Consider the following 14,494-nt stretch of genomic DNA (forward strand, 5'->3'; position numbering starts at 1 on the left):
ATAATAAACCGAGAATCGTGCATCCTTGGTTGGTAACTAATGGGAGCTTAAACTGACGGCTTATATTCAAATTATTGTAAACTTAACCTAGACCACAACTAGTTTGGTAACCTAAGTATACCTATCTTGAATGGCGATTTGGTAGAATCAACATTGGCATCTATGACCAAATCGTGTCTGCAATGCTACGCACCATTACTAACCTGTAACTGTCTAGGTGTTGTACTTGTGCTGGGAGAGGTTGGCGCTTTTGCTATTGGTTTTTAATTACGTTGCCACTGGTGTTGTTTTATACATGTCTAATGGTGGGGATTTGACAGGGCGATAAACTTGCTGAACGGGTTCGAGCTGGAAGGCAGCCGTATGAAGGTGGAACCGGCGGATGGTGGAGCACGGGGCGGCCGGCGTGGACGGCCCGGTGGTGGCCGCGGTGGCGGTGCCCCAGGCGCCGGGTCAAGGCCTACGGACTTTCCGCTGCGACTACTTGTCCAGAGCGACATGGTCGGAGCGATAATAGGCCGCCAGGGCAGCACCATTCGCCTTATCACTCAGCAAAGCCGCGCAAGAGTGGACGTGCATCGCAAGGACAATGTCGGCTCGTCGGAGAAGGCGATCACGATCTACGGTAATCCGGAGAATTGCACCAACGCTTGCAAGCGTATCCTTGAAGTGATGCAACAGGAGGCCAATAACACTAACAAGGGGTATGTTTAGTTAATTAATTTGAAAAACTACTAAATCTTTATATCTACGCTTTTTTGGAATTTAATTCTCGCTTAAACCACTAAATCGATTGTGCCGTTAATGTCCCATTTGTAATATGTATTTAGAATTAGGTAGGTTTTAAGTTTTTTGAACACCCTGCTTATTAAACCCGATTTGTAAGAACCTTTACCTTTTTTTTTGCGTTTCTTTACATAAATATTTTATACTACTCGGGATTTAATCACTTACATCCGTTATTGAGTTTTCCTTTAGAGAATTTTCTTGCGGCGTTCTTTACTTCCCGAAGCCATCAATCAAGGAGCAATTTCCATAATCATTTCTGTTTAAAAATATTTGTTATTTAGCTTGATTATGCCAGCTCCGTATTTGACGTTAAGACGTTATGAAAGAAAACTGGAAATGATATTTCTAATGAAAATTGCCCATATATAAAACTGATTTAAAATTGTTATTTTCAGGGAGATTTGCTTGAAGATCCTCGCACACAACAATCTGATCGGCCGAATCATTGGTAAAGGTGGAAACACAATAAAACGCATCATGCAAGAGACTGACACAAAAATTACTGTCTCTTCTATTAATGACATCAACAGCTTTAACCTAGAACGCATCATAACTGTCAAGGGTTCCATCGAAAACATGGCGAAGGCCGAATCACAAATATCTGCCAAGCTGCGGCAGAGTTACGAAAATGATTTACAGGTGCGTTTCTGTACAAGTACAATACAATATGTATATATTGTTTTACAATATATAATAAAAAATGTTTTACAATATTCATAAATGGTATAAATAAATATTAAACCCTAAAACAATGCAGGAGATGGGTATTCAAATAGCTTAATGATATTTCTTCCACACTTATAAATCCTCATAACAGTTAACTCATAGTTTGAAATAAGACAAATTACCAATTTCATATATGTAATAAGGAATAGGTAATGTTTATGTTGTAAGAATAAATTTCTGCGTAAGCGCAACATAACACATGTATTTGTAGACAGATTTCTCTGAAATGGACTTGCTTTCGTTAAGGATTTCACGAGTTTGTTGAGTATTTAATACACTACTATTTTAGAATATCGTTTTCTAGTGAAAAGGCCTAGTGGCTAGGCTGCGCGTGCATCGAATCACAACTGCAATCCAATTAATTTCTTTATGTAGTCAATTTAACACACTTTAGTTATTAATTAATTAATTTGTCTTGCTACATACTATATTAGGACTATAATGTAATGAATAGTAAGTGAATTATCAGAGCCAACTAAAAACATAAATACTTTTTGTGTGCAGTCTTAGTTTGTTACTGTGTTGCGCTACTTTAGAATTAATACAAGTAGCATAATAATCGAGATACAAATAGTAACGATACAAGACTTAAGATTCAGTTTTGACAATGGAAAACTGAAATTTCTTATACAGAAATCCAATACTTTACATGTGCCATATGACTTATTCTTATATTTTCAGGTGCTAGCTCCGCAAAGCATTATGTTCCCGGGACTGCACCCGATGGCCATGATGTCGACTCGCTACTGCAGCGCTCCGCCACCCTTCCCACCGCCCATTTACGCGCCCCTTAGCGGCCAGGGCGGCGCGCAGCAGGGCGCTGGTGATTCGCAGGTAAACCCCGAAACCCTCTAGACATTTTTACTACTTAATTTAATATAAATGACCGGCTGGTAGCAGTTGGTGGCCATGTTTTAAAACCATTTGGTAGGGGTAATTTGAGGACTGACTACATTACGCTGTTTATTTTGAACTAAGTTGTTAAAGCAGTTAGTTGTCATGAAAGTTGACAAATAAAATTAGTTCGGCCCAGTCGTTAAATTTTCCACCGTTGTTATACTCGGAATTGAAGTAGCATGATTCATCGTTGGTCCGGCGCATATAATAACACTACTACGAAATGATTAGCCGTTCGTGATGCATGTTGATAAAATGCGGTTTTGATTCGGTAGTGTTATCGTTTTTACGTGCAGCGCTGCTATTTATAACTTGATAAATATTCATTGGACACTTTAATAACAAGTTGACTTAATATTTGCTCAAAAAATGATTTGGGATTATTTGGTTATGTATCTCTAACAGCTTAAAATTTGAAATCTTACCAAATTACCGAAATGTTCAGAATAAATATCTTCACAATTATTAAACATACTTAATTTTAACAGGAGACTACCTACCTGTACATACCGAATAACGCCGTGGGAGCGATAATCGGCACCAAGGGCTCGCACATCCGCAACATTATTCGCTTCAGCAACGCTTCGGTCAAAATTGCTCCGCTAGAGCAAGACAAGGGCGAAGGAAACGCTGGAGCAGGAGCCGCCGCTGCGGCTGTTGCTCAGCAAGAGAGGAAGGTGACCATCGTTGGCAGCCCTGAAGCGCAGTGGAAGGTAACTCATAAATACTTTTTTTTATGTTATCTTAGAATACTGACTGATAGCCAGAGAAAAATGTTCACAAAGATGTAATATACTCAATACCGTCAAGTACTTAAAAGCTATTCTAACTCTGTTTATTAAAATTTCAGGCACAGTACCTGATTTTTGAGAAGATGCGCGAGGAGGGCTTCATGTCTGGCTCTGACGATGTGCGGCTCACCGTCGAAATAGTCGTGGCTTCGTCCCAAGTTGGACGTATTATAGGAAAGGGTGGTCAAAATGTCCGCGAACTGCAACGTGTCACTGGGTCGGTGATTAAGCTTCCTGAACAAGCTCAGCCGGCGGCTGCGATCGCTCAGGACCATGAGACAACTGTCCACATCGTCGGACCGTTCTACAGTGTGCAGGTATGTCATATATATGCTATGCGAATGTGTTATCGATCGGGTAGAATTCGTTGTCTAAAGGCGTTTGTAGTATGGGCTATGCAAATGAAAAACAAAGAAACTAAAGTCAGTAAATCAGTTATAACGACATCGAAGGGACTATTTGGTCGTAAAATCTTGATGACGTTGTTAAGTACCTAATACAATAGAATTCAGCCGGGACCTTTGATGTTGGTCAATATAGCCGGTATGTTGTTCTAAACGATGTCGTCGTAAACGGTTTTGACTGTATTTTTATTCAGAGTGGACATGGCCGATATTATGTTCGTAGTATTGTATTTTGCTTACATTTACTGTGGTGCTTTCGAAATAAGTACTACAAATTGCAAACATTTGGCTGCCATGTTCTTGGTTGCGTAAAAATTAATAAATGTAATTTTATTATTTTGCTTTGTTATGACGTTCTATCAGTGGCCTTCACATAAACTATTATTATACTAAAATACATGTTGCAGTAATAACGTTGCAATATAAACCTGTGAGTTATAATAATAATATGTTTTTATTCAAGTAACGACACTCATGTTAGTGACATAGAAAGTTAAGTTAATGGGTTTTAAAGATATAAATACCTGCACTTTTAGAGCGGCAACTGTTCTATGTATGCTATACATAAAATAAAGCAATATGAAAATAGCAACCAAAATGTTTTGTTATTTTGTAGTACTATTATGTTGGTATATTGATGAAACATTCTATATTAAACACAAACACTACACACTAAAACAGATTTATTTATTAGGATTTATACACTAGTCACACGTGTAAATAAAAAATCGTCCCCGTGTTAAAGGTATGATGATTGATGTGTATGGTAGTACCAAGTCCAAAGCAAGAGGAGAGGATTAAGATAAGTATTGACGGGTTTTGCTGGCACTGCGAAATATTTTCGTAACGGCGACTCTGTGTCATAATAATTTTGTACGTTTTGTAGCGACCACCCGACCCTGGCTGAACATCGGTTTCTCCTCACTTCACATGAATATAGGTGAGTCTCGTCTGTTCCATAATTTATTGACTCGGCGAATGTTTTACATGTCACTAGCGATTGACACGGACTTGGTACTACGTGAGTGGGATGTATGCGAGTTTCAAATTTACACACTACACTCATATTACATACAAACAATTATAGTATTTGTAGTTAGTATAATATTACGTAGTTTAAGGCTTGCGTTTTTGTGAAGTGAAGAAAAGATTGTGTATTATATTTTATATCATACAATTTATTTATATTTAACTATGTAGTGAATTTTTTAATGCGGTCTTTTCTTTAGATCGCAATTAAGTGTTGTTTTAAGCACTAACGTCTCGCTTAGCGTCTAGAAGTCGTATTAGTTGCAAACTAGCCTAGTCCCTTGTAGTCTTTTTATTTTCATAATGCTTTTAAATTTACGGGCTTATTTATAGTAGCTATCTTCATTAACTTTGTGCATTGCAATGTGAAACACCTTTCTTAATATTCCCAAGTGTTCCCAAAAATCTGAAATCATATATTATTTATTGCCAAATCAGTTTAACGTGGCATTTCGGCTAAATACTTGTTGGTAATTGATAATATAGATTTATATTTTTGGTTGAAACCATAGTTTTAATTGTACTTAAGAATTGCAAATTAGTTTGATTATTCTTTGGCAATAGTTTGCTTTAAACTAAATGGCTTACGACTCTGGTAAATGTTATTTCATTGATCTGTGATTGGGGTTAAGCTATTGAATACACAAAGTAATATCAAAAGCATAAGTTTTTAGGAACTAGACTAGTGTCAGTGTTTGCTAAGCGATATGTGATTTGCGATGCGATGTTAGTAACCAAGTGTTATGTTGTGCAGTCTGCTCAGCGGCGTATCCGCGCAATGGTGGCTCAAGCGAGCGCGCCGGGTCGGCACCGCCGTGCTGCCCAGCCGCCGCCCCCTCAGCAACAGTAGACCGGACTCTTAACCCCCACCGCACCGACACACCGCCCCCCCCCTCAACCCCCAATACCCACTCGCCCCCCAATCCACTTGCCTCTTTGCGTTTCGCGTCCTTCCCCCTTAGTGCCAGTAGAGCTAGCGTATTCCACCCACAACATTATCGGCCTGATACGCTTAGTTCGCAACCAGTAAACAGAGACCTGTGCGCTACTGTTCTTTAAAATATCGTAAAGCTATGTCCGCATCCGGCCCCGGCTGCCGGTGCGGACACACCTTTACACTAGCTGTCTATATATTTACATGATTGTCTGTTTATTGATACAAATGTTATAGCGATATTATAAAGATGGGAGTTTGTAAATAGCAAAGAGTCGTTGTTCAAACTTGAAATTAGTTAGTTCCGCAAGTGAGTTGTCAAATGTATTTTACACATATGTAGATATACACATATTTTTTTCATATATTCATGATATATATAATTGTTAGATTGTTTTACCGTTATATATATATCCGACGGTTGAAATGCAATAGTGGTCCATGTTAGGTTCTTATACAAGTGTTAAGTAGACGAATCAATTATACAGACGCGTATTATGTTTTGTTATTGAGATATAGATTAATATGTTACGGTGTGTGGGTCGTACTGACTTTCGCTTTACTGAGGCTTTCCTGAAACGATTGCAGGCGATTGATGAATACTGTTAACGTCTCTACGCGGACTGACGCGCCCCTCGCGCACCAAATAATACGTTCCAAGAGATTTGTACCTCACGGTGATTGTTGGACGTTGAGGACTTGTGTACGATTAATTTATAAGTGACATTTGTTGATCGTTTTCTTTGTAATTTTGTTAGCTTTATAACGGTTTTTGTGTCGTCGCGTTTTCGGGGCCGAGCCGGTTCCGACGCCGGCAAACGCGTTTGAAACGCGCTGTCGGCCCGTCGCTTGCCGGCCCCTAGACTAGGTAGAGAACGCGTCGTCGCTTTTGATGCGAGTGTAGTATTTGTGTTATAATTGTGCCAAGGGAGATATATTGTGAGATTAAGAATTAAGTGAATGATATCAAAATTGGGAAGCTTAGATGATTATATTTATGAATGTGATAATAATATATGGAAGTTGTGAAACTATGTTTCACGGTCTAGTTTCGATCTTGTCAACGTATGTAAGTTAGTCTATGTTAGTTAGGTGGCAGCGAACTCCCGGACACCGAACCAGCTATCCCTTTGAAGAGTTGCCCGCACCGCTAAACCTAATGGCGGTCGCGCTGCACGGACATGTGCTTACGCGACCTTGCCCCGTGTTGTTTTACTTCCACATATTATTAAATAATCTCGCAATTGGCATAAATATCAACAATTACCGTTCCTCTGCTCCCGACTAGATGTTCTATGAAAGAAATGTCTTGAATATTGTAGTGGGACAGTGACGTCCCAGATTCGATCGATACCCGACGTGCCAGCGCTGCCAAAGATCGGCAGCGCTGAAGAGAAACCGGTGGCTTTCCGCCGTGTGACTGACTCTGTAAATCCATCAATCAATGTATCAGTATTGTTCAGAGTGTACAAATTATCCTATCGTACCTGGTACGTAGGCATCGGACCAACAACCTAGACGGAAGAACGAATATACGTTGTGCGGAGGGAGTGCTCGTGAGCAGATGCCACGCGCGTATTCCCTTCTTGGCGTTGATTTCGCTGGCTTCGAGGAAACACTCTGCTGTTGGTCGACGACCCTCCCGGCGATCTCCGGCATTGTTGTTTCTTGTGGACGACACGTATTCGTTTTTCCCCGACCAGTACAAAGAAGCGTACTTAACCGATAGCCAGCGGGCACTATATGAACACGCGTCGTTACTCGTTAACTCCTCCAGCCGAGTGCCAGGGCACAGTTTCCGGTTTTACAGTTGACCACCGATTGCTTCTGGCGAGGTGTTATTAATTTTTAAGTGATTTGGTAATTTTTTGTCGATAGCGGCGACCGCGCCTACCGAGTATGTTGCTTGTGTGTATATTCGGTAGTGCGGCCTTTGTATTTTGCCGTACGAGAGACGAGCGATAGGGACGGACAGTGTACATATAGGCGTGTTGTTATTCCTTCCAGGTAAAGCAGGAATCGTAATAGTTAGCCTCATTATCATTATGTTCGTGTTTAGCAAGCTGAAATAGATTTAGTTTATTGTATCGTTGTGAAGTAGTGTTTAAGTTGTGGCGCGCGTGGGCGGGCGGCCCGAGACTGAACTACACCTGCCGCCCTACCCCCGTCGCGCCTCCCCCATATCCCTATACTATGACCGTATGACATTTATCGCATGCAGATTTCATTTAATTTGACATTTATCATATAATATGATAGTATTGATTTTAACATATCTTTATAACATACACAAATGTTCAAAGTAAATAACATTCGACATTTATTTTACATTTAATTTTAAAATAAAACTGATTCGTTTACATATTTGTTTTGTGTAATTGAGGATTTCAACCCTATTAATTTCCACCAAATATATAATTCAAATTACATGAACTATATATTATTCTTTGATTATGTGGTTTTATTCATTAATGTATATCGTTTATATTGTGCGAATCCATTTACGTGTATGGTTGATTGATGGATCGTTTATTGATGTTTAAGAATGCTATGTACGGTGAAACGTTGGCCAAGGCGGGCCAACTCCGCGCTATCGTTGCTTCTCATCACGCTAAGGCCCAATACATTATGATTAGTTGTTTACGAAGCAGCCAAGCATACCTTTCACACAGTTATGTACCAATTAAAGTTTTCTTTGTTATTTTTAGAGCCATTTTTGTAATTGGTATAAGTTCAGAAACTAATAACTACCTCAATTTACTAAATGAATGAAGATTATTATGTATGTGCATTTTTTGGAACTTCTGAAATTTCAATAAGTTTAATTAATAAGAAATATGAATGCTATTTTCAAACAGTAATGGATATTGTCAAAATTAAGGTTTCTTAATGTAATAAAATATGGAAATTTATTGTATTTTTTTTTATACCTAACAATAATTTACGATAGGATTATGCTCACGTAGCCACACCATACGATGTACCATTTTCTGATTTGTTTACTTCAATACGCAACTGAAGTTGCCATATGCCTTATAACATACATATACATAGGATTAGTATATGTACTACTTTTGTACTTTGATATAAACACTTTAAAAAAATCTACGATATAAGATTTTTGGAATAAATATTTTTCACTCCTAATACATACGTAGGTTAATGTTTGTCGCAGCATACAAAATGTTAGGCACACAAACCCTCCCATATAACGCGGTAGACACGGACCGTGTTGTAGGAGTATTCTCGTAAAACCAAATTATATTATATTTTCATAAATTTTCACACTAAATATTGGTCCAGGAACTAGCTTATATGAATGTTCGACACAATGGATTATCTGGGTGATAAAAGCAAAACGCATTATTTTCCGGTAAGGGAATGGGATATCTTTTGCTGGTGGCTTGATGGATCCTGTAGGTGCCTTTGACATTCTCAAATCTAGTGTATCGTTCCGTCTTAGCAGTCAAAAGTGGCGCTATTTCAACCTTAAATTTAGAGGTAGTCCTGTCTTTCATCTCGTTCATGACTTCGGATGCCACCTGTTCAATGACGGGGTCTCTGCTCGTAGGCTTTTGGTGGCTCAATTTTAATTTGACGGCTATAAAAATACATGAAAGTATCATTAAGGCCCTATCCCAGCACTAATATCTGTGTACGCAATGGAGAGCTGGAGCACTGACTGCGCGCGCCGGCTCGTAATAACAATTGGTAATGTTAAACATTAAATTAATATAATTTTCTTAGTTTTTTTTGAAATTGATTACTTGACTTGCGATAAAATGTCGTGTAAATTTAAAAATCATGTTCCATATAAGTTTTCGTGATAAAATGAATTCAAAGTGTCAAAAATGCTATGTTTAGATTTTTTTTTCTATCGAGCGAAGTTATTCATATTGTGTATCAATCAATCTTTCAACATGGATACATAAACCACTCAACTTCTCCATATATTTTACTTATACTTATTGCCATACTTCAAGAAACGATGACCAAATAAATAAGTAATGATAGGTTGAACATTACAAAATACTACGGTGAATGTGTAGCTTATGTTACGGAACTTTAAACGTATAGTTTATCATGTTATTATCAGTATCACTCAATAGTTAATAATTCTATAATTCGTAAAGTATTATAATCAATCATTGGAAATCGATATCTGTTCTACATAGTAATAGCTTTACCATGAGTATATTAAGGATCTAAGGATTAAATTTTATCAAATATTTGGTTTACACACCATTTTAATCTATGTTTTGCGCGTGTAGAGGTGCTGTAACGTACCTACGTATATGTACCTTGTATGATTTACCTTTGTTGCCTTCTATTTTTGCTTTTCTGGTCTGCTCAAAATCTATAGAAGGACGCGTTGAGAGATGTTGTGCAACTTCTGAGACTGTTGGAATCGTGATTTCTACTTTGGTTGGTGGTGGTGTGGGTGATGCTGAGCTTGATGTTGGTAGCGTCGACGTAGGTTGAGTTTGTGATGTGCGTTCTGTGGGTTCTTCACCAGGATGCGGCCCAAACATGTCGTCGTATTCCAGCCGCCTACTCTCTGGAAAGTATTACATACATTGGACACTTTACAATTTATATGTTGACTACCAATTTTATTGTTGTTTCTTGATAGGGTTCTACTGAGAAAACGGTTGTTAATACATAATTATTAACAATGAAGTCAAATGTGCATGGTTTTTTGACAATTTAAATATTTTATCATAGCTTATTTTAAATCTTATTAGATTACCAAATAAATAAATGTCATTTATCGTTGTGACTCGCTTGTAAATTAAAGTTTTTAAACTGATTTTAAATTGACAAATTCTATGAAACTTTTGAAAAAATAGCATACATTTTTTCAAGATATTCAGTTAGTAATTTCTTTATGTATGAAACACAAACATCATTTTGAGTTAACCTTCAATAGACCTGATATTTATAGAAATTACGGCTATAATTTAAACAATGGAGTCCTTACTAAGACGTGATTGTTTTCGCATATTGTTAGCGGAGTCCGGAGTCAAATTGTTTAAGAGAATTCTACGGAAAGGGACTGCAAGACTTCCTCCATCCAACGTAAATGCTGTAAGATGAAATTTACTATTGCTTAAGAGAGGTAACTAGTGGACCAGTAACCGCGATAGTAGATGTAGCGACATCTACAATATGCGCTATCAAAATGTTTCTGACCACATATATCTGGACATCACCCATCATTGGACGTGCAGCACACATTTCCTTGCTCTACATAGTTCTCCGTATCGACGCAGTGAATTCTGCGCCACTCGTGTGACGACTAAGCCGTGACATGAACGTCTCTTAGAGAGAGTAGAAAATATTCATAGACAAAAAATGCATATAATATGTGTCTACAAATGCTTGATGTACTTACAATGATCATTATTCGCAGGGCGTTGTGTAGTTGGGCAAGTCGGCTGTTCAGGTGTACTTAAAGGCACTCCAGCTCTCAAAAATGAATTTTGTTTGTTCAGTCTTGCATATTCTGAAAGTAAGGAGTCTCGAAATTAGAAGGAGTTTGCAGAACATTTCTGTTGTGTGAATTATTAATTAAGTATTTTCTTATTTAATATTTTAAAGAAGTCTTGACGTAAATTACTAAAATTGCGTACATTAAAGTGTGTGTTTTTCTTGTTTCTAATTAACAAATTACCTTTTGACTGCAACATTTTGTTTCAATGGATATTGGACCCAGGAACCGTCTCAAACTAATTCATAACTATATAATAGTTAGCGATAGTTATTAAAATAAAATGCTTTTCTTTTGCGTCGAATTTAGTTTTATTTTATGTGAAGTTTTCCAAGTACCTGCTTTAAGAAGATCAACAAGCACAAAAGCCTGCTGCAAAGCCTCCGATTCACTGGAAGTACATCTTGCAGGGGCCACGCTGAAAATACACAATGCTATCACACAATACCATTTCATATTACTTTTATTGCAGAATTCTTATTGCACATATAAATACGATTAAATTCGCGTTTTATTGTGATATTAAATTTACCTTAAGCTCAAAAAATAAAAAATAAAAAACTTTCAGTATAGACGAACTTTTGCAAAGTTTGACAACTAATTAATTTACCCCATGTAGGCTTGTAAGAAAGATTGCTTCTTTCACTGCAACCCTCCTCAGACACGGCTAATGATGTTCAGGTCCATTTTTATATACTATTTTAAATATGAATATTTATAAAATTAAATGTGTTTGGTGAAGCGTGCCGTGTGCAACTTCCTTATGTTTGTGATGGTTGAAGTCGAATTACATAAACGACTTTGTCATCCATAGTTGAACACACATAGTATTTTTGTTGTTGTTATAATAAAGGTGCCTTATAGAAATCTTTCAATTCATCATCAGATGTCAAGGGTAGAATACATAATACCATACGTGTCACCTCGACGACCATCGTTCTATACTACCACTGTGGAACCAGCTGCCCACTGAAGTATTTCCGAACCAATTTCTTTCCATTATTTCTAGCCGTGATTCACACCGACTTCCTAAGTATAAGGAACCGCAATCAAGACTAGCCAACACAAATAGAAAACAAATACATTACAGGCTTCACCAGTCCTCGCGGTCCCTCTTTTCGTTCGACTTACACTAATCAAACAGCCTCAATTCTCTGGCTGGACACTTAAACCTTTGTGACAAGTTATTCTAACGAGACATCGTATCGGTGACTAAGGTTGCGAAATAATATGTAATCAAAGTACCTAGTCGTAACTCTGTATGAGGAAGCAGAGTAAATACCAAATTATTCGTTTGTATAATTAGATTAAAATGGTAATGTTTTAAACGTTTACATAATATGCACCTTATTCCCATGAATTGAGGTCCTATTTCAAGTGTCTCTTGTTTGGGATAGGGCTTGCTTGTATTTATACCCAATAGGATTTTCGACGGAAATGTAAATGTGAAATGTGACAGACACATCTGGAGAACATGCTAACCACTAGAACATATAACTTTTGACGTCCAGTCATATTAATAAGCCATCCTATATGAAGCCTTTGCTTTCTACGTATATCAATGACAAATGGTTGGTTGGTGCGTTCAGTGTTTTCCAACCTTTCTTGTATCATACACCTTAGCCTTTCTAAAATTCAAATTCCAAATAAATTTATTAAATTTTCTAATAGCCCCCCTCCACCCTCCAACTATCAATTTGCTCCCCTGTGTGGCGTGGGCCGCGCGTTGGGAAAGACTGGCGTAGAGAGAAAACGGTATTTATGCAAAGCCGGTTTAAACGACCTTTGGGTTGATAATCGCATACTTACGATTGTGCACAAAAATATCTTGATCTCTCCCTTATGCATGAGTCTCAGAGGTTTTCAACAAAAACTACGTCCTCCGTTTTTACTAAAGCGTCTTCATCTCTTTCTCAAATTCAAAGTCAAATTGGCTTGAAGCTGTGATGAAAGATGACTTTAAGATAAAGCGGTGCAAGTAAGACTGATTTAGTTAAATCTCTGGTCGGAGCCTATTTTTGTTTTGCAACTGTAGTTTATTTATAAACTCGTATTATGTAAAATCATTGATATGTCAAATGCAGCCTAGCTGCTCACGACACTTTCTCTTATAAATGTATAGTTAAATAATTATAAAACTTATTTCTTTATTTTTATTTTCATTTAGATTAATTTATTCGTTCCAGTTCTTCGTAGAACGATAAAAATAAGGTTGTTTGTATAATAAATAACATTAAGAAAACCTATGTTGAACGTTAATTTATTAGGCGTATCTTTCATCCAACTAAAATCGACGTAGTCTACTGAAACTATTCACTTATTGCATCGTTTGTATTATTTGGTACCATTCGGCATTCGTTTTACCAGTGTCAGTCGAAGTCGTTGCGTCTTACAACGCGATTGTGTATTCTTGAAGGTAAGTGATTTGACATTACGATGCGAGATTAAATATTATAACAAAATTCTTTTACGTTTGCATACAGTCAAAATGTATTATAACGACATCGAAGGGACGGTCGTAAAAACGGATATTTTTTGATGATGACGTTGTTTTTAAGTACCGAATATAGCCGGTCTGTTGTTCTAAACGATGTCGTTGTAAACGGTTTTGACTGTAAATTATTACTTGATGTTAACATTAACGGAAATTGGTAAATTATAATTAAAATACTTTCTAGTAATCAATAGCTGACAAATTAATTTTAAATTTTACGTTAATTATTAAATGAGTTGAACATAACTTTAAGTATATCTTCGCTTACAACCGTCTCACTGTTGCTTCTGGTTTCGATTTGTGACAGTTAATTTGTCAGTTTTTAAATTATGGTTTATGATGGAAATGATAAATTAGACGGGCTATCATGTACGTCCTTGTTCACACAAAAGTCATGAAAATGACATAATATTTTAAATTGCTTAACAATGTATGCGACTAGCTTATGCGAATTGGTTATGGTATGTTATTATTTGTATGTTTATTTTGAATATACACGTGATGCAAATTTTAGACTAAATATATATTTATAATCTATTTTTTATTAAATACATGTATCCGCACTGAGACATCATAAAACATTACGATCTAGCCTCACTTAGGACTAATAAGTACTTTAAGCCTTACCTAATTTACCAATAAGTATATTTAAGGATACATTTTAATTATAATATGTTCACAAATATACTTGCTCGCTTGGCTAAAAAATGAAAGTTGAACGCCCTCCCGAAATTCATAGCTATATGTTTAAATCTGATCTATGTTTAAACCCTCTGTATTTCTAGCAAGATCTATGAATTATTTTTACTTAAATACATTACATGAAAACACGATTCATTATGAATTTGTTATGTAAAGAATAATACAGTTCCTGATGAGTAGTTTATTTAATAAACAAAGCGAACAAATCAGTGTAATTTTCAACGTATATTTCGTATC

General features: G+C 36.9%; 3 protein-coding genes across 6 annotated transcripts in view; 2 read left to right on the forward strand and 1 right to left on the reverse strand.

Moving 5' to 3' along the window:
- Positions 1-8,482, forward strand: part of LOC123718738 (insulin-like growth factor 2 mRNA-binding protein 1) — a 29,229-nt gene extending 20,747 nt beyond the window's left edge. For all 4 annotated transcript variants that reach the window (XM_045675500.1, XM_045675499.1, XM_045675502.1 and 1 more), the window contains exons 3-8: positions 321-704; positions 1,185-1,428; positions 2,197-2,349; positions 2,901-3,125; positions 3,263-3,520; positions 5,391-8,482. In XM_045675500.1, coding sequence (XP_045531456.1) covers positions 321-704; positions 1,185-1,428; positions 2,197-2,349; positions 2,901-3,125; positions 3,263-3,520; positions 5,391-5,486 — 1,360 coding nt within the window. In that variant the 3' untranslated portion in view covers positions 5,487-8,482. The remainder of the gene's footprint in view (positions 1-320; positions 705-1,184; positions 1,429-2,196; positions 2,350-2,900; positions 3,126-3,262; positions 3,521-5,390) is intronic.
- Positions 8,483-8,864: 382 nt separating this feature from the next.
- On the reverse strand, positions 8,865-11,536 carry LOC123718739. The gene is made up of 5 exons (XM_045675503.1): positions 11,400-11,536; positions 10,966-11,076; positions 10,552-10,656; positions 9,886-10,128; positions 8,865-9,171 (listed from the first exon to the last, which is right to left on the reverse strand). Exons 1-5 carry the CDS (start codon positions 11,515-11,517, stop codon positions 8,882-8,884), a joined length of 867 nt encoding a protein of 288 aa, XP_045531459.1. The 5' UTR covers positions 11,518-11,536; the 3' UTR covers positions 8,865-8,881.
- Positions 11,537-13,394: 1,858 nt separating this feature from the next.
- The window catches only part of LOC123718815 (facilitated trehalose transporter Tret1-like), a 30,786-nt gene continuing 29,686 nt past the window's right edge, over positions 13,395-14,494 (forward strand). The window contains exon 1 of the mRNA XM_045675720.1: positions 13,395-13,477. The gene's annotated coding sequence lies outside the window, so the exon portion shown is untranslated. The remainder of the gene's footprint in view (positions 13,478-14,494) is intronic.

The sequence above is a fragment of the Pieris brassicae genome, chromosome Z (assembly GCF_905147105.1).
Source record: "Pieris brassicae chromosome Z, ilPieBrab1.1, whole genome shotgun sequence".
Classification (NCBI taxonomy): domain Eukaryota; kingdom Metazoa; phylum Arthropoda; class Insecta; order Lepidoptera; family Pieridae; genus Pieris; species Pieris brassicae.

Bases quoted from the DNA above. Each gene is read 5' to 3' on its own strand.
- LOC123718739 (XM_045675503.1), bottom strand. From the start codon at position 11,517: ATGAAATGGTATTGTGTGATAGCATTGTGTATTTTCAGCGTGGCCCCT. The intron at 10,657-10,965 runs GTAAGTACATCA...TTCATCTTACAG, and splicing joins CCCTGCGAATAATGATCATT to CATTTACGTTGGATGGAGGA. The intron at 10,129-10,551 runs GTAAGGACTCCA...AATACTTTCCAG, and splicing joins GCGAAAACAATCACGTCTTA to AGAGTAGGCGGCTGGAATAC.